At 53.8% G+C, this 19,554-nt stretch overlaps 1 protein-coding gene across 1 annotated transcript in view; it reads left to right on the top strand.

Annotated features, from left to right (window-relative positions):
* PPP1R16A (protein phosphatase 1 regulatory subunit 16A) overlaps positions 1-19,554 on the top strand; it is a 36,453-nt gene that overhangs the window by 3,027 nt on the left and 13,872 nt on the right. Inside the window, exons 2-6 of the mRNA XM_074558425.1 lie at positions 5,070-5,587; positions 8,703-8,773; positions 12,554-12,699; positions 16,911-17,014; positions 17,103-17,230. Of these exons, the coding sequence (XP_074414526.1) occupies positions 5,320-5,587; positions 8,703-8,773; positions 12,554-12,699; positions 16,911-17,014; positions 17,103-17,230 (717 nt within the window). The 5' untranslated portion in view covers positions 5,070-5,319. The remainder of the gene's footprint in view (positions 1-5,069; positions 5,588-8,702; positions 8,774-12,553; positions 12,700-16,910; positions 17,015-17,102; positions 17,231-19,554) is intronic.

Consider the following 19,554-nt stretch of genomic DNA (forward strand, 5'->3'; position numbering starts at 1 on the left):
ACTTTGGGGACACAGAGGGGACCATGAGGGGACTTTGGGGACTTTGGAGAGGTCCGTGAGGGGACTTTGGGGACATTGAGGGGACCGTGAGGGGACTTTGGGGCCATGACGGGAACCGGGAGGGGGCTGAGGGGACACGGAGGGAACCGTGAGGGGACCGTGAAGGGACTTTGGGCACTTTGGGGACACTGAAGGGATCTTGGGGACCGTGAGGGGACTGAGGGGACATTGGGGACTGTGAGGGGACTCTGGGGACTGCGAGGGGACACTGGAGACTGTGAGGGTCCTTTGGGGACCGTGAGGGGACCCTGAGGGGACTTTGGGGACCGTGAGGGGACCGTGAGGGGACTGAGGCGACTTTGGGGACATGGAGGGGACTTTGGGGAACCTGAGGGGATTTTGGGGACACAGAGGGGACCGTGAGGGGACTTTGGGGACATTGAGGGGACTGAGGGGACTTTGGAGACCATGAGGGGACTTTGGGGACATCGAGGACTGTGAGGGGACATCGGGGTTCCCCCAGGGGGGTTTTGGGGCTTTTCTGAGGAATTTTGGGCTGTTTTTCTGGGGAATTTTGGGTATTTTGGGGTTTTTTGTGGGTTTTGGGGATATTTCAGGGAATTTTGGGGCTGTTTTGAGGAATTTTGGGTTTTTTTCCAGGGAATTTTGGGGTGATGGGGGAATTTTAGTGCCTTTTTGGGGATATTTTTGGGAATTTTGGGGCTTTTTTGAGGAATTTTGGACACATTTCAAGGAAATTTGGGGGTTTTTTTGATGAATTTGTGATTTTGGGGATATTTCAGGGAATTTGGGGGCTTTTTTGTGGAATTTTGGGGCTTTTTTTGTGGAATTTTAGACTATTTTGGGGCTGTTTTGAGAAATTTTGGGGCGTTTGATGAATTTCCTGTGTATTTTAAGGAATTTTGGCCGTTTTTAGGAATTTTGGGTCACTTTGCTGCTGTTTTATGGAATTTTGGGGCTTTTTTCCTGGGATTTCGTGGCTTTTCCAAAGAATTTCAGAATTTCCAACACAAAATGGAATTTTTTTAATTTGCTTTGGTTTGATTTTCCAAAAATTACCACTTTTTTTTTTTTTTTTAATTGTAATTCCAGTCAGATTCAAGGTCAATCCCAACTTAGAAAAACAACAAAAAAATTTTTTTTAAATTCCAGTTTTTTTGGGGAATTCTGGGTGGATGTGAGGTCAATCCTGGCTTTAAAAAAAATTCCAATTTTTTTTTTAATTCCGGTGGAATTTGAGGTCAATCCCAGCTTAGGAAAACAAAAAAAAAAAATTAAATCCCAGCTTAGGAAAACAAAACAAAAAAAATTCAAAAAATCCCAATTTTTGGGGGGAATTCTGGATGGGTTTGAGATCAATCCGAGTTTAAGAAAATAAAAAAAAATCCAAAAAAAATCCAATTTTTTTTTTTTTTTAATTCTGGTTGGATTTGAGGTCAATCCCAGTTTAGGAAAACAAAAAAAAAATTTAAAATTCCAAATTTTTTTTAGGAATTCTGGTGGGATTTGAGTTCAATCCTGGCTTTAAAAAATTCCAATTTTTTTTTTTTTTTTTTGGGAATTCTGGATGGATTCAAATTCAATCCCAGCTTAGGAAAACCAAAAAAAAATTCAAAAAAATTCAAAAAAATTCAAATATTTTTAGGAATTCTGGTTGGATTTGAGATCAATCCCAGCTTAGGAAAACCAAACCAAAAAATTCCTAAATTCCAAATTTTTTTTAGGAATTCTGGTTGTATTTGAGGTCAATCCCAGTTTAGGAAAACAAAAAATTCCAAAAAATTCCAATTTTTTTTTGAATTCTGGTGGGATTTCAGGTCAATCCTGGCTTAAAAAAGTTCCAATTTTTTTTTGTAATTCTGGTCAGATTCGATGTCAATCTCAGCTTAGAAAAAGCAAAAAAAATTCAAAATAAATTCCAATTTTTTTAGGAATTCTGGTTGGATTCAAGGTCAATCCCAGCTTAGGAAAACAAAACAAAACAAAAATTCAAAAAATTCCAGTTTTTGGGGGGAATTCTGGATGGGTTTGAGATCAATCCGAGTTTAAGAAAACAAAAAAAAAAATCCAGAAAAATTCCAATTTTTTTTTTTAATTCTGGTCAGATTCGAGGTCAATCCCAGCTTAGAAAAACCAAAAAAAAATTTTTAAAATTTCAATTTTTTTGGTGGGGAATTCTGAATGGATTTGAGGTCAATCCCAGCTTAGAAAAACAAAAAAAAATTCAAAAAATTCCATTTGTTTTTGGGGGAATTCTGGTCGGATTTGAGGTCAATCCCAGCTTAGAAAAACCAAACCAAAAAAAAAATCCAATTTTTTTTTGAATTCTGGTCAGATTCCAGGTCAATCCCAGCTTAGAAAAACCCAAAAAATTCAAAAAAATTCCAATTTTTTTTTAATTCCCGTCAGATTCGAGGTCAATCCCAGCTTAGAAAAACCCAAAAAATTCCAAAAAATTCCAATTTTTTTTGAATTCCAGTCAGATTCCAGGTCAATCCCAGCTTAGAAAAACCAAAAAAATTTAAAAAAAATAACCAATTTCTTTTTGAATTCTGGTCAGATTCGAGGTCAATCCCAGCTTAGAAAAACCAAACCAAACCAAAAAAAAATCCAATTTTTTTTTGAATTCCAGTCAGATTCCAGGTCAATCCCAGCTTAGAAAAACCAAAAAAATTTTTTAAAATTCTAATTTTTTTGGGGGGAATTCTGGATGGATTTGAGGTCAATCCCAGCTTAGAAAAATCAAAAAAAATTCCAATTTTTTTTTGAATTCCCGTCAGATTCCAGGTCAATCCCAGCTTAGAAAAACCCAAAAAAGTCCCAAAAAATTCCTTTTTTTTTTGAATTCTGGTCAGATTCAAGGTCAATCCCAGTTTAGAAAAACCAAACCAAACCAAAAAATTCCAATTTTTTTTGAATTCCCATCAGATTCCAGGTCAATCCCAGCTTAGAAAAACCCAAAAAATTCCAATTTTTTTGAATTCCCATCAGATTTGAGGTCAATCCCAGCTTAGAAAAATCAAAAAAAATTCCAATTTTTTTTGAATTCCCGTCAGATTCCAGGTCAATCCCAGCTTAGAAAAATCAAAAAAAATTCCAATTTTTTTTGAATTCCCGTCAGATTTGAGGTCAATCCCAGCTTAGAAAAACCAAACCAAACCAAAAAATTCCAGTTTTTTTTGAATTCCCGTCAGATTCGAGGTCAATCCCAGCTTAGAAAAATCCAAAAAAATTCCAATTTTTTTTTGAATTCCCGTCAGATTCCAGGTCAATCCCAGCTTAGAAAAACCAAACCAAACAAAAAAAAATTCCAATTTTTATTTTTAATTCCAATCAGATTCGAGGTCAATCCCAGCTTAGAAAAACCAAAAAAATTTCAAAAAAAAAAATCCAATTTCTTTTTGAATTCTGGTCAGATTCGAGGTCAATCCCAGCTTAGAAAAACCAAACCAAACAAAAAAATTCCAATTTTTTTTGAATTCTGGTCAGATTCGAGGTCAATCCCAGCTTAGGAAAACCAAAAAAATTCAAAAAAAATCCAATTTTTTTTGAATTCTGGTCAGATTCCAGGTCAATCCCATCTTAGAAAAACCCAAAAAAATCCCCAAAAATTCAAATTTTCTTTGTATTCTGGTCAGATTCAAGGTCAACCCCAACTTAGGAAAACCAAAAAAATTCCAAAAAAATCCAATTTTTTTTGAATTTCCGTCAGATTCCAGGTCAATCCCATCTTAGAAAAACCAAAGCAAAAAAAAAATCCAATTTTTTTTTTGAATTCTGGTCAGATTCCAGGTCAATCCCAGTTTAGAAAAACCAAAATAATTCCAAAAAATTCCAATTTTTTTTTGAATTCCCGTCAGATTCCAGGTCAATCCCAGCTTAGAAAAACCAAACCAAACCAAAAAAAAATCCAATTTTTTTTTTGAATTCTGGTCAGATTCCATTTCAATCCCAGCTTAGGAAAACCAAAAATATTTTTTAAAATTCCAATTTTTTGGGGGGGAATTCTGGATGGATTTGAGGTCAATCCCAGCTTAGAAAAATCAAAAAAAATTCCAATTTTTTTTGAATTCCCATCAGATTTGAGGTCAATCCCATCTTAGAAAAACCCAAAAAATTCCAATTTTTTTGAATTCCCATCAGATCCCAGGTCAATCCCATCTTAGAAAAACCAAAAATATTTTTTAAAATTCCAATTTTTTGGGGGGGAACTCTGGATGGATTTGAGGTCAATCCCAGTTTAGAAAAACCAAAAAAATAAAAAAAAAATCCAATTTTTGTTTGAATTCCCGTCAGATTCCAGGTAAATCCCAGCTTAGAAAAACCAAACCAAAGCAAAAAAAAAATCCAATTTTTGTTTTGAATTCTGGTCAGATTCCAGGTCAATCCCAGCTTAGAAAAACCCCAAAAAATTCAAAAAAATTCCAATTTTTTTTTGAATTCTGGTCAGATTCCAGGTCAATCCCAGCTTAGAAAACCCAAAAAAAACCAAAAAAATTCCAATTTTTTTTGAATTCTGGTCAGATTCCAGGTCAATCCCAGCTTAGAAAAACCAAACCAAACCAAAAAATTCCAATTTTTTTTGAATTCTGGTCAGATTCGAGGTCAATCCCAGCTTAGAAAAATCAAAAAAATTCCAATTTTTTTTGAATTCCCGTCAGATTCCAGGTCAATCCCAGCTTAGAAAAACCAAACCAAACAAAAAAAATTCCAATTATTTTTTTGAATTCTGGTCAGATTCCCGGTCAATCCCATCTTAGAAAAACCCAAAAAAATTCCAATTTTTTTTGTATTCCCGTCAGATTCCAGGTCAATCCCAGCTTAGAAAAATCAAAAAAAATCCCAATTTTTTTTGAATTCCAGTCAGATTCCAGGTCAATCCCAGCCTAGAAAAACCCAAAAAATTCCAATTTTTTTGAATTCCCGTCAGATTCCAGGTCAATCCCGGCTCAGCCGAACCGGCCAAACCGGGCGAGCCGGCTCCGGGCTGTGTTTTATGGATGTGGGTTGGGATTTATTGCTCCTTGTTTTTATTCCCCTCTCCTCAGGATTCCTCCACAACGTGAGAGAACCGCGATAACCCCGCAGAAATTTGGGAATTTTTTGGGCAATTTTTGGTTCCACCACCAGGAGATGCTCCCCAAACTTTGCTCCTCGCTGTCTCCACACAAACCACAGAGGATGGAGCCTTAGGGGGTGGTTTATGGAGTGATAAACCACACCCCCCCCCCAACCGGAGGCAGATTTTGGGGTGATGCCGCCGCTGTCCCCCCTCCTTGCCGCGGGTTCGGGGGCGCCATGGCCGAGCACCGGGAGCTGGTGGCCGAGATGGCGGCGGTGGCGCGGCTGGGCACGGCCGAGCGGCTCCGGCACGCGCAGCGGCGCCGCGCCCTCCAGCTGCAGGCCTGGGCACGGGCACAGAGGGAAACGCCGGCAACGCCCCGAGGAGGAGCAGGAGGAGGAGGAGGAGGAGGGGAGAGGAAGAGCAGGAGGAGGAGGAAGAGGGTGACGTTCCCGGCCAGCGTGCGGCTCCTGGAGGCGGCGGCGCGGCACGACGCCGAGGAAGGTGTGGGAACATTGTGGGGTTCCTTTTGGGGGGATTCCTGGGAATTTTGGGGGTTTTTTTGGGGGGGATTGAGGGGTGGGGATGGAGATGGGGGGGTTATGGGAGTCTGGTGGGATTCTGGGAAGAGTTGGTGGGGTGGTGGTGGTGCCGTTGGGATCCTTGGAATTGGCTTTGGGATCCTTGGAATGGCCTTTGGGATCCTTTGGGATCCTTGGAATGGCCTTTGGGATCCTTTGGGATCCTTGGAATGGCCTTTGGGATCATTGGAGGTGCCATTGGGATCCTTGGAGGCGCCATTGGGATCCTTGATGATTCCACTCAAATCCTTGGAATGGCCTTTGGGATCCTTGGAATGGCCTTTGGGATCCTTGGAGGTGCCTTTGGGATCCTTGGAATTGCCACTGGGATCCTTGGAATGGCTACTGGGATCCTTAGCATTGCCATTGGGATCATTGGAGGGTTGTTGGGATTGTTGTGATTCCATTGGGATCTTTGGAATTGCCTTTGGGATCCTTGGAGGCGCCTTTGGGATTCTGGATGATTCCACTCAAATCCTTGGAATTGCCTTTGGGGTCCTTGGAATGGCCTTTGGGGTCCTTGGAATTGCCTTTGGGGTCCTTGGAGGTGCCTTTGGGATCCTTGATGATTCCACTCAAATCCTTGGAATTGCCTTTGGGGTCCTTGGAGGTGCCATTGGTATTCTTGGAGTTGCCATTGAGATCCTTGGAATGGCCTTTGGGATCCTTGTAGGGTTGTTGGGATCGTTGTGATTCCATTGGAATCTTTGGAATTGCCATTGGAATCCTTGGAAGGGCTGTAGGGATGGTCATGGTATCAATGGGATGCTTTGGAATTGCCATTGGGATCCTTGGAATTGACATTGGGATCCTTGGAATGGCCTTTGGGATTCTTGGAATGGCCTTTGGGATCCTTGGAATTGCCATTGGGATCCTTGCAGGGTTGTTGGGATGGTCACGGTTCCTTTGGGATCCTTGGAATGGCCTTTGGGATCCTTGGAGGCGCCTTTGGGATCCTTGGAATTGCCATTGGGATCCTTGGAGGTGCCTTTGGGATCCTTGGAATGGCCTTTGGGATCCTTGGAATGGCCTTTGGGATTCTTGGAGGGTTGTTGGGATTGTTGTGATTCCATTGGAATCTTTGGAATTGCCATTGGAATCCTTGGAAGGGCTGTAGGGATGGTCATGGTGTCAATGGGATGCTTTGGAATTGCCATTGGGATCCTTGGAATGGCCTTTGGGATGCTTGGAATGGCCTTTGGGATCCTTGATGATTCCACTCAAATCCTTGGAATTGCCATTGGGATCCTTGGAGTTGCCACTGGGATCCTTGGAATTGCCTTTGGGATCCTTGGAATTGCCTTTGGGATCCTTTGGGATCCTTGGAGGCGCCATTGGGATCCTTGGAATGGCCTTTGGGATCCTTGGCATTGCCATTGAGATCCTTGTGGGGTTGTTGGGATTGTTGTGATTCCATTGGGATCTTTGGAATTGCCTTTGGGATCCTTGGAATGGCCTTTGGGGTTCTTGGAGGCGCCTTTGGGATTCTGGATGATTCCACTCAAATCCTTGGAATTGTCTTTGGGATCCTTGGAGGCGCCATTGGGATGCTTGGAATGGCCTTTGGGATTCTTGATGATTCCACTCAAATCCTTGGAACTGTCATTGGGATCCTTGGAATTGCCTTTGGGATCCTTGGAATGGCATTTGGGATCCTTGGCATTGCCATTGGGATCCTTGGAGGGTTGTTGGGATTGTTGTGATTCCATTGGAATCTTTGGAATTGCCATTGGAATCCTTGGAAGAGCTGTAGGGATGGTCATAGTGTCAATGGGATGCTTTGGAATTTCCATTGGGATCCTTGGAATGGCCATTGGGATCCTTGGAGGCGCCATTGGGATGCTTGGAATGGCCTTTGGGATCATTGGAGGGTTGATGGGATTGTTGTGATTCCATTGGAATCCTTGGAAGGGCTGTAGGGATGGTCATGGTGTCAATGGGATGCTTTGGAATTGCCATTGGGATCCTTGGAATGGCCTTTGGGATCCTTGGAATTGCATTTGGGATTCTTGGAATGGCCTTTGGGATCCTTGGAATGGCCTTTGGGATTCTTGATGATTCCACTCAAATCCTTGGAATTCCCATTGGATTCCTTGGAATTGCCATTGGGATCCTTGGAAGAGTCTTTGGGAAAGTCACGGCTCCGTTGAGGTTCTTGGGAATGTCTTGGGCACGTGTGGGAATTCCCATTGGATTCCTTGGGATTGCCCTTGGGATTTTTGGTGGTTCCACTCAAATCTTTGGAATTGCCTTTGGGATCCTTGGAGTTGCCATTGGGATCCTTGGGAATGCCTTTGGGTTATTTGGTGGTTCCGTTGGGATTCCTGGTGGAATTCTTTTGGAATCCTTGGAAGAGTCGTTGGGATGCTCACGGTTCCCTTGGGATCCTTGGGAATGTCTTTGGGATATTTGGTGCTTCCATTGGAACCCTTGGAAGAGCCCTTGGAATTGCCATTGGGATCCTTGGGAATGTCTTTGGGACATTTGGTGCTTCCATTGGATTCCTTGGAATTCCCATTGGATTCCTTGGAATTCCCATTGGATTCCTTGGAATTGCCATTGGGATCCTTGGGAATGTCTTTGGGACATTTGGTGCTTCCATTGGAACCCTTGGAATTCTCATTGGATTCCTTGGAATTGCCATTGAAATCCTTGGAAGAGTTGTTGGGAAAGTCACGGCTCCGTTGGGATCCTTGGGAATGTCTTGGGCACGTGTGGGAATTCCCATTGGATTCCTTGGGATTGCCCTTGGGATCCTTGGGATTGCCCTTGGGATTTTTGGTGGTTCCACTCAAATCTTTGGAATTGCCTTTGGAATCCTTGGAGTTACCATTGGGATCCTTGGGAATGCCTTTGGGATATTTGGTGGTTCCAGTGGGATTCTTGGTTGTCCCATTGGAATCCTTGGCAGAGCCCTTGGAATCCTTGGAATTGCCACTGGAATCCTTGGAATTGCCCTTGGGATCCTCTGTGGTTCCATTGGGATTCCCGGCATTCCCGGCATTCCCGGCATTCCCGGCATTCCCATTCCTCCGCAGTCCGGCAGTTCCTGGAGAGCGGGATCAGCCCCGACCTGTGCAACGAGGACGGGCTGACGGCGCTGCACCAGGTATTCCCACAATTCCCAAATTCCCACAATTCCCACAATTCCCAAATTTCCACGTCCCGGGGCTCCGGAGCCGGGTCCTTCCCGGGATTCCAGAGGATCCGGGTCCTGTTTGTCCTGTGAGCGGATTCTGATATCCTGAATTTGGGGCTTTTCCATCCCAGCTCCATCCGTTCATCCCAGATCCCGGTGATCCCAAATCCAGGTCACTCCCATCCCAAATCCATCCATTTATCCCAAATCCTGGTGATCCCAAATCCCAGTGATCCCAAATCCAGGTCATTCCCATCCCAAATCCCGGTGATCCCAGATCCCACTGATCCCAAATCCAGGTCACTCCCATCCCAGATCCATCCATTGATCCCAAATCCCAGTGATCCCAAATCCCAGTGATCCCAAATCCAGGTCATTCCCATCCCAAATCCCAGTGATCCCAAATCCAGGTCATTCCCAACCCAGCTCCATCCATTCATCCCAGATCCTGGTGATCCCAAATCCCAATGATCCCAAATCCAGGTCATTCCCATCCCAGCTCCATCCATTGATCCCAAATCCAGGTCATTCCCATCCCAGCTCCATCCATTGATCCCAGATCCTGGTGATCCCAAATCCCAGTGATCCCAAATCCAGGTCATTCCCATCCCAGATCCATCCATTCATCCCAGATCCCAGTGATCCCAAATCCAGGTCATTCCCAACCCAGCTCCATCCATTCATCCCAGATCCTGGTGATCCCAAATCCCAGAGATCCCAGATCTCAGTGATCCCAGATCCCGGTGATCCCAAATCCAGGTCACTCCCATCCCAGATCCATCCGTTCATCCCAAATCCCAGTGATCCCAAATCCAGGTCATTCCCATCCCAAATCCCAGTGATCCCAAATTCCAGTGATCCCAAATCCCAGTGATCCCAAATCCAGGTCACTCCCATCCCAAATCCATCCATTCATCCCAGTTCCCAGTGATCCCAGATCCAGGTCACTCCCATCCCAGATCCATGTTTTTTCCACATCCCATTTCTGGTGATCCCAAATCCTTTCCTGATCCCGGTAACCCCAAATCTTTTCCGTCCCAGCTCCAGATCCTTCCCTTCCGCTCTCCGCCCGCTGATCCCAAATCCCGGCATCCCGTTTTCCACATCCTTCCCATCCCATAAACCCCCAACATCCCAGCACCCTGAATCCCACCCCAGTCCCAATCCCAATCCCAATCCCATTGTTTCCAATCCCAATCCCATTGTTCCCAATCCCATTGTTCCCAATCCCAATCTCACCATTCCCAATCCCATTGTTCCCAATCCCATTGTTCCCAATCCCAATCTCACCATTCCCAATCCCATTGTTCCCAATCCCATTGTTCCCAATCCCATTGTTCCCAATCCCAATCTCACCATTCCCAATCCCATTGTTCCCAATCCCATTGTTCCCAATCCCAATCTCACCATTCCCAATCCCATTCCAAGCTCTGCATTGAAGATTCCCTGCCCCTGGTCCGTCCCCTGCTAGACCGCAAAATCCCATTATTCCCAATCCCATTATTCTCATTCCCATCATTCCCATAATTCCCACCAATCCCAATCCCAATCCCACCATTCCCATTCCCATTCCCAGAGCTGCATCGGTGATTCCCTCCCCCGGTCCGGCTCCTCCTGGACCATGAAATCCCATTATTCCAAATCCCGTTATTCCCAATCCCATTATTCCCAATCCCATTATTCCCAATCCCATTATTCCCAATGCCATTATTCCAAATCCCATTATCCCCAATCCCAATCCCATCATTCGCATTATTCCAAATCCCACCATTCCCAAACCTGTCATTCCCAATCCCATTCCCACCATTCCTAATCCTCCCAATCCCAATCCCAATCCCATTCCCACCATTCCCACCATTCCAAATCCCATTCCCAGAGCTGCATCGACGACTCCCTGCCCCTGGTCCGTCTCCTGCTGGACCATGAAATCCCATTATTCCTAATCCCATTATTCCCAATCCCATTATTCCCAATCCTGTTATTCACATTCCCATTATTCCCACCGTTCCCATTCCCACCATTCCCATTCCCACCATTCCCACCATTCCCATTCCCACCATTCCCAATCCCATTCACATTCCCACCATTCCCATTCCCATTATTCCGAATCCCATTCCCCCATTCCCAGAGCTGCATCGATGACTCCCTGCCCCTGGTCCTGCTGCTCCTGGACCATTGAATCCCAATCCCATCATTCCCAATCCCATTATTCCCACCATTCCCAATCCCACCATTCCCATTCCCACCATTCCCATTCCCGCATTCCCAGAGCTGCATCGACGACTCCCTGCCCCTGGTCCGGCTGCTCCTGGACCATGAAATCCCAATCCCACCATTCCCAATCCCATTTTTCTCATACCCACCATTCCCACATTCCCACCATTCTCATTCCCATTCCCACAATCCCATCATTCCCAATCCCATTCCCACATTCCCACCATTCCCACATTCCCACCAATCCCATTCCCAATCCCACCATTCCCATTCCCTTTATTCCCACCATTCCCATTCCCGCATTCCCATTCCCACATTCCCACATTCCCACCATTCCCACCATTCCCACCATTCCCATTCCCGCATTCCCAGAGCTGCATCGACGACTCCCTGCCCCTGGTCCGGCTGCTCCTGGACCATGAAATCCCAATGCCACCATTCCCAATCCCACCATTCCCAATCCCAATCCCATTCCCACATTCCCACATTTCCACCATTTCCATTCCCTTTATTCCCACCATTCCCAATCCCATTCCCAGAGCTGCATCGACGACTCCCTGCCCCTGGTCCGGCTGCTCCTGGACCATAAAATCCCATTATTCCCAATCCCATCATTCCCAATCCCATTATTCCCACCGCTCCCAATCCCACCATTCCCACATTCTCACCATTCCCAATCCCATTCCCACCATTCCCACCATTCCCAATCCCATTCCCATCATTCCCAATCCCATTCCCATTCCCACCATTCCCACCATTCCCAATCCCATTCCCATCATTCCCAATCCCAATCCCAATCCCATTCCCCCATTCCCAGAGCTGCATCGACGACTCCCTGCCCCTGGTCTGGCTGCTCCTGGACCATGAAATCCCAATCCCATTATTCCCATTCCCATTATTCCCACCATTCCCATTCCCGTCATTCCCATTCCCCCATTCCCACCATTCCCATTCCCAATCCCATTCCCCCATTCCCACCATTCCCAATCCCAGCATTCCCACATTCCCACCATTCCCATTCCCATTATTCCCATTCCCCCATTCCCACCATTCCCAATCCCACCATTCCCATATTCCCACCATTCCCATTCCCATTATTCCCATTCCCCCATTCCCATTCCCACCATTCCCATTCCCATTATTCCCAATTCCATTCACATTCCCCCATTCCCAGAGCTGTATTGATTACTCCCTGCCCCTGGTCCGGCTGCTCCTGGACTATGAAATGCCATTCCCATCATTCCCAATCCCATCATTCCCAATCCCATCATTCCCAATCCCATTATTCCCACCATTCCCACCATTCCCATTCCCATTATTCCCGTTGCCATTCCCGCATTCCCAGAGCTGCATCGACGACTCCCTGCCCCTGGTCTGTCTCCTCCCGGACCATGAAATCCCAATCCCATTATTCCCAATCCCATTTTTCCCATTCCCGTCATTCCCATTCCCGCCTTCCCACCATTCCCATTCCCAATCCCATTCCCAATCCCATTCCCACCATTCCCACCATTCCCACCATTCCCGCATTCCCAGAGCTGCATCGACGACTCCCTGCCCCTGGTCCGGCTCCTGCTGGACTCGGGCGCCGACGCCAACGCGCGGGACGCGGAGCTCTGGACGCCGCTGCACGCGGCTGCCACCTGCGGCCACCTGCGCCTGGTGCAGCTGCTGATCCAGCGGTACTGGGGACACCAATGGGGACACCTGGGGACATGGGGACATGGGGACACCCTGGGGACATGGGGACATCACTGGGGACATGGGGACACCACTGGGGACATCCTGGGGATACCTGGGGACACCCTGGGGACACCACTGGGGACACACTGGGGACACCCTGGGGACACACTGGGGACACCTTGGGGACACCCTGGGGACATGGGGACATGGGGACACCCTGGGGACATGGGGACACCTGGGGACACCCTGGGGACACCCCGGGGACACTGAGGACACCCTGGGGACAACCTACAACCTGGGGACACCCTGGGGACACTGGGGACACCCTGGGGACACCACTGGGGACATGGGGACACCCTGGAGACACCCTGGGGACACCGGGGACACCACTGGGGACACCTTGGGGACACCTTGGGGACATGGGGACACCTGGGGACACCTGGGACATGGGGACACCCTGGGGACACCCTGGGGACATGGGGACACCCTGGGGACACCACTGGGGACCTTGGGGACACCCTGGGGACACCCTGGGGACACCCTGGGGACATCCTGGGGACACCCTGGGGACACCTGGGGACACCCTGGGGACCTTGGGGACACCACTGGGGACACCACTGGGGACATGGGGACACCAATAGGGACAACAGGGACACCCTGGGGACATCACTGGGGACACCCTGGGGACACACTGGGGACATGGGGACACGCTGGGGACACCTGGGGACACTCCGGGGACATGGGGACACCCTGGGGACACCACTGGGGACACCCTGGGGACACCCTGGGGACACCCTAGGGACATCCTGGGACACCCTGGGGACATCCTGGGGACACCCTGGGGGCACCCTGGGGACACCACTGGGGACACCGGGGACGCCTGGGGACACCCTGGGGACACCGGGGACACCCTGAGGACACCAATGGGGACACCCTGGGGACACACTGGGGACACCTGGGGACACTGAGGACACCACTGGGGACACCACTGGGGACATGGGGACACCCCTGGGGACATGGGGACATGGGGACACCCTGGGGACATGGGGACAGCCTGGGGACACCCTGGGGACACCCTGGGGATACCTGGGGACATGGGGACACCACTGGAGACACCCTGGGGATACCACTGGGGGACCTTGGGGACACCAATGGGGACACCCTGGGGACACCCTGGGGACACCCCGGGGACACCCTGGGGACACCCTGGGGACCTTGGGGACACCGGGGACACCTTTGGGACACCACTGGGGACACCCTGGAGACACCCTGGGGACATGGGGACACCCTGGGGACACCCTGGGGACCTTGGGGACACCCTGGGGACATGGAGACACCCTGGGGATATGGAGACACCCTGGGGACACCACTGAGGACACCACTGGGGACACCCTGGGGACATGGGGACACCACTGGGGATACCACTGGGGACCTTGGGGACACCCTGGGGACATGGGGACACCCTGGGGACACCGCTGGGGACACTGGGGACACCACCAGGGACACCACTGGGGACACTGCTGGGGACACCCTCGGGACACCTGGGGACACCCTGGGGAAACCCTGGGGACACCACTGGGGACACCACTGGGGACCATGGGGACACCCTGGGTACACCCTGGGGATACCACTGGGGACCTTGGGGACACCCTGGGACACCCTGGGGACATGGGGACACCCTGGGGACACCCTGGGGACACCCTGGAGACACTGGGGACACCCTGGGGACCTTGGGGACACCCTGGGGACATGGGGACACCCTGGGGACACCCTGGGGACACCACTGGGGACACCCTGGGGACTCCCTGGGACACCTTGGGGACACCGCTGGGGACACTGGGGACACCACCGGGGACACCCTGGGGACACCGCTGGGGACACTGGGGACACCACCGGGGACACCACTGGGGACACCACTGGGGACACCCTGGGGACACACTGGGGACATGGGGACACCCTGGGGACATGGGGACACCCTGGGGACACCACTGGGGACACCACTGGGGACACCCTGGGGACACCACTGGGGACACCCTGGGGACACCCTGGGGACACCGGGGACACCCTGGGGACACCCTGGGGACACCACTGGGGACACCACTGGGGACACCCTGGGGACACCACTGGGGACACCCTGGGGACACTGGGGACACCCTGGGGACATCACTGGGGACATCCTGGGGACAACAGGGACACCCTGGGGACACCCTTGGGACACCCTGGGGACACCCTGGGGACCTTGGGGATACCCTGGGGACACCACTGGGGACACCCTGGGGACACACTGGGGACATGGGGACACCCTGGGGACATGGGGACACCCTGGGGACACCACTGGGGACACCACTGGGGACACCGGGGACACCCTGGGGACACCTGGGGACACCTTGGGGACATGGGGACACCCTGGGGACATCCTGGGGACACCCTGGGGACATCCTGGGGATACCTGGGGACACACTGGGGACATCTGGGGAGACCACTGGGGACACCCTGGGGACACCCTGGGGACCTTGGGGACACCGCTGGGGACACCACTGGGGACACCCTGGGGACACCCTGGGGACACCACTGGGGACACCCTGGGGAAACCCTGGGGACACCCTGGGGACATCCTGGGGACACCACTGGGGACACCCTGGGGACACCGGGGACACCGGGGACACCTTGGGGACACCCTGGGGACCTTGGGGACACCACTGGGGACACCCTGGGGACATGGGGACACCCTGGGGACACCGGGGACACCCTGGGGACACTGAGGACACCAATGGGGGCACCCTGGGGACACTGCTGGGGACACCCTGGGGACACCACTGGGGACACCCTGGGGACACTCTGGGGACACCCTGGGGACACCCTGGGGACATCACTGGGTACACCGCTGGGGATACCCTGGGGACATGGGGACACCTGGAGACACCACTGGGGACATTGGGGACACCTTGGGGACACCCCAGGGACACCCTGGGGACATCGGGGACACTCTGGGGATATCTGGGGACACCTTGGGGACATCGGAGACACCCTGGGACACCGCTGGGGACCTTGGGGACACCCGGGGGACAACGGGGACACACTGGGGACACCCTGGGGACACCACTGGGGACACCCTGGGGACACCCTGGGGACACCACTGGGGACACCACTGGGGACAGCCTGGGGACACACTGGAGACACTGCTGGGGACCTTGGGGACACCCTGGGGACACCACTGGGGACACCCTGGGGACACCACTGGGGACACCCTGGGGACACCCCGGCGACACCAGGGACACCCTGGGGACACCTTGGGGACATGGGGACACCACTGGGGACGCCCCGGGGACACCAGGGACACCCCGGGGACACCACTGGGGACACCGGGGACACCCTGGGGACACCTTGGGGACCTTGGGGACACCCTGAGGACACCCTGGGGACACCCTGGGGACACCGGGGACACCCTGGGGACACCCTGGGGACACCACTGGGGACACCCTGGGGACACCCTGGGGACACCCTGGGGACACACTGGGGACACCACTGAGGACATGGGGACACCCTGGGGACAACCCGGGGACACCCTGGGGACACCAGTGGGGACACCCTGGGGACACCTTGGGGACATGGGGACACCCTGGAGACACACTGGGGACATGGGGACACCCTGGAAACACCCTGGGGACACCACTGGGGACACCTGGAGACATGGGGACACCCTGGGGACACCCTGGGGACACCGGGGACATCCTGGGGACACCCTGGGGACACCACTGGGGACACCACTGGGGACACCCTGGGGACACCGGGGACATCCTGGGGACATCCTGGGGACACCCTGGGGACATGGGGACACCGGGGACACCACTGGGGACACCCTGGGGACATTCTGGGGACACCCTGGGGACATGGGGACACCCTGGGGACACCCCGGGGACACCCCGGGGACACTACTGGGGACACCCTGGGGACACCACTGGGGACACCCTGGGGACACCATGGGGACACCACTGGGGACACCCTGGGTACCTTGAGGACACCCTGGGGACATGGAGACACCCCGGGGACACCCCGGGGACACCACTGGGGACGCCCTGGGGACACCACTGGGGACACCGTGGGGAGACCACTGGGTACACCGGGGACACCACTGGGGACACCCTGGGGACATGGGGACACCCTGGGGACACCCCGGGGACCCGGCGGTGACCCGGCCCTGTCCCCACAGCGGCGCCGACCTGCTGGCGCTGAACTCGGACGGGAACATGCCCTACGACCTGTGCGAGGACGAGGCCACGCTGGAGTGCCTGGAGAGCGCCATGGCACAGCAGGGTCCGTCAGGGGACACGCCAGGGGCGGGGTGGCACGGCCCTGGTGGCGTCACCGGTGTCACCGATGTCACCGATGTCACCCCGGGCAGGGATCACGCAGGAGCGCATCGAGGAGGCGCGGGCGGCCACGGAGCGAGCCATGGTCACCGAGATCCGCCAGCTCATCCGCGACGGCGAGGAGCTGGACACACCCCGGGGACAGCACGGGGGCACCCTGGTACGTGGGGACAGCAGGGGGACAGCCAGGGGACAGCCAGGGGACACCATGGTACGTGGGGACAGCCTGGGGACAGCCAGGGGACAGCCAGGGGACACCACGGGGGCACCCTGGTACATGGGGACAGTAAGGGGACAGCCAGGGGACAGCCTGGTACGTGGGGGGTGACAGTGAGGGGACAGCCTGGGGACAGCACGGGGGCACCCTGGTACGTGGGGACAGCTGGGGACAGTGAGGGGACAGGCAGGGGACACCCTGGGGACAGCCAGGGGACACCATGGGGGCACCCTGGTACGTGGGGACAGCTGGGGGACAGTCTGGGGACAGCCAGGGGACACCACGGGGACACCTTGGTACGTGGGGACAGTGAGGGGACAGCCTGGGGACACCCTGGTACGTGGGGACAGCAGGGGGACAGCCTGGGGACAGCCTGGGGACACCTTGGTACGTGGGGACAGTGAGGGGACAGCCTGGGGACACCCTGGTACATGGGGACAGCCAGGGGACAGTGGGGACGTGGGCAGGGTGGTCCAGGATGGAGCTCATCCGGGACGGGAAGGAGCTGGACACACCCCGGGGACAGCACGGGGGCACCCTGGTACGTGGGGACAGCAGGGGGACAGTGAGGGGACAGCCTGGGGACACCTTGGTACGTGGGGACAGCAGGGGGACAGTGAGGGGACACCCTGGTATGTGGGGACAGTGAGGGGACAGCCTGGGGACAGCCAGGGGGCACCCTGGTACGTGGGGACAGTCTGGGGACAGCCTGGGGACAGCCAGGGGACAGCCTGGGGACAGCCAGGGGGCACCCTGGTACGTGGGGACAGTCTGGGGACAGCCTGGTACGTGGGGACAGCCTGGGGACAGTGAGGGGACAACGGGGACATGGGGACAGCCTGGGGACAGTGAGGGGACAGCCTGGGGACACCCTGGTACGTGGGGACAGCCTGGGGACAGCCAGGGGACAGCCAGGGGACACCCTGGTACGTGGGGACAGCCTGGGGACAGTGAGGGGACACCACGGGGGCACCCTGGTACGTGGGGACAGCAGGGGACAGCCAGGGGACAGCACGGGGGCACCCTGGTACGTGGGGACAGCAGGGGACAGCCAGGGGACAGCACGGGGGCACCCTGGTACCAGGGGACAGCCTGGGGACAGTGAGGGGACAGCCTGGGGACACCCTGGTACGTGGGGACAGCCTGGGGACAGCCAGGGGACAGCCAGGGGACACCCTGGTACGTGGGGACAGCAGGGGGACACCACGGGGACAGCCTGGGGACACCCTGGTACGTGGGGACAGCAGGGGGACAGCCAGGGGACACCACGGGGACACCACGGGGGCACCCTGGTACGTGGGGACAGCAGGGGGACAGTGAGGGGACAGCCTGGGGACACCACGGGGGCAGCCTGGTATGTGGGGACAGCCAGGGGACAGCCTGGGGACACCCTGGTACGTGGGGACAGCCAGGGGACAGCCTGGGGACAGCCAGGGGACAGTGAGGGGACACCACGGGGGCACCCTGGTACGTGGGGACAGCAGGGGGACAGCCAGGGGACAGCCAGGGGACACCCTGGTACGTGGGGACAGCAGGGGGACAGCCAGGGGACAGCCTGGTACGTGGGGACAGCACGGGGGCACCCTGGTACGTGGGGACAGCAGGGGGACAGTCTGGGGACAGCCTGGGGACAGCCAGGGGACACCCTGGTACATGGGGACAGCCTGGGGACAGCCAGGGGACACTCTGGTACATGGGGACAGCCAGGGGACAGTGGGGACGTGGGCAGGGTGGTCCAGGATGGAGCTCATCCGGGATGGGAAGGAGCTGGACACACCCTGGAGACACCACGGGGACAGTCTGGTACGTGGGGACAGCCTGGGGACAGTGAGGGGACACCACGGGGGCACCCTGGTACATGGGGACAGCCTGGGGACAGCCAGGGGACAGCCTGGTACGTGGGGACAGCAGGGGGACCGCTTGGTACGTGGGGACAGTGAGGGGACAGCCTGGGGACACGCTGGTTCATGGGAACAGTGAGGGGACAGCCAGGGGACAGCCTGGTACGTGGAGACAGCCAGGGGACACCCTGGGACATGGGGGTGACAGTGAGGGGACAGAGGGGCAGGGTGGCACTGGGGTCGCCCCCGGGATGGAGCCGAACTGGACACGCCTCGGGGACACCATGGGGACACCTTGGTACGTGGGGTGACAGTGAGGGGACACCATGGGGGCTCCTTGGTGGGTGGGGACAGCCAGGGGACAGCCAGGGGACAGCGGGGAGGGTGGGCTGGGTGACACTGGGGTCACTGAGGGGGATCGGGGTG

This window comes from Zonotrichia albicollis, chromosome 1 (genome assembly GCF_047830755.1).
Source record: "Zonotrichia albicollis isolate bZonAlb1 chromosome 1, bZonAlb1.hap1, whole genome shotgun sequence".
In the NCBI taxonomy this organism is placed as follows: Eukaryota; Metazoa; Chordata; class Aves; order Passeriformes; family Passerellidae; genus Zonotrichia; species Zonotrichia albicollis.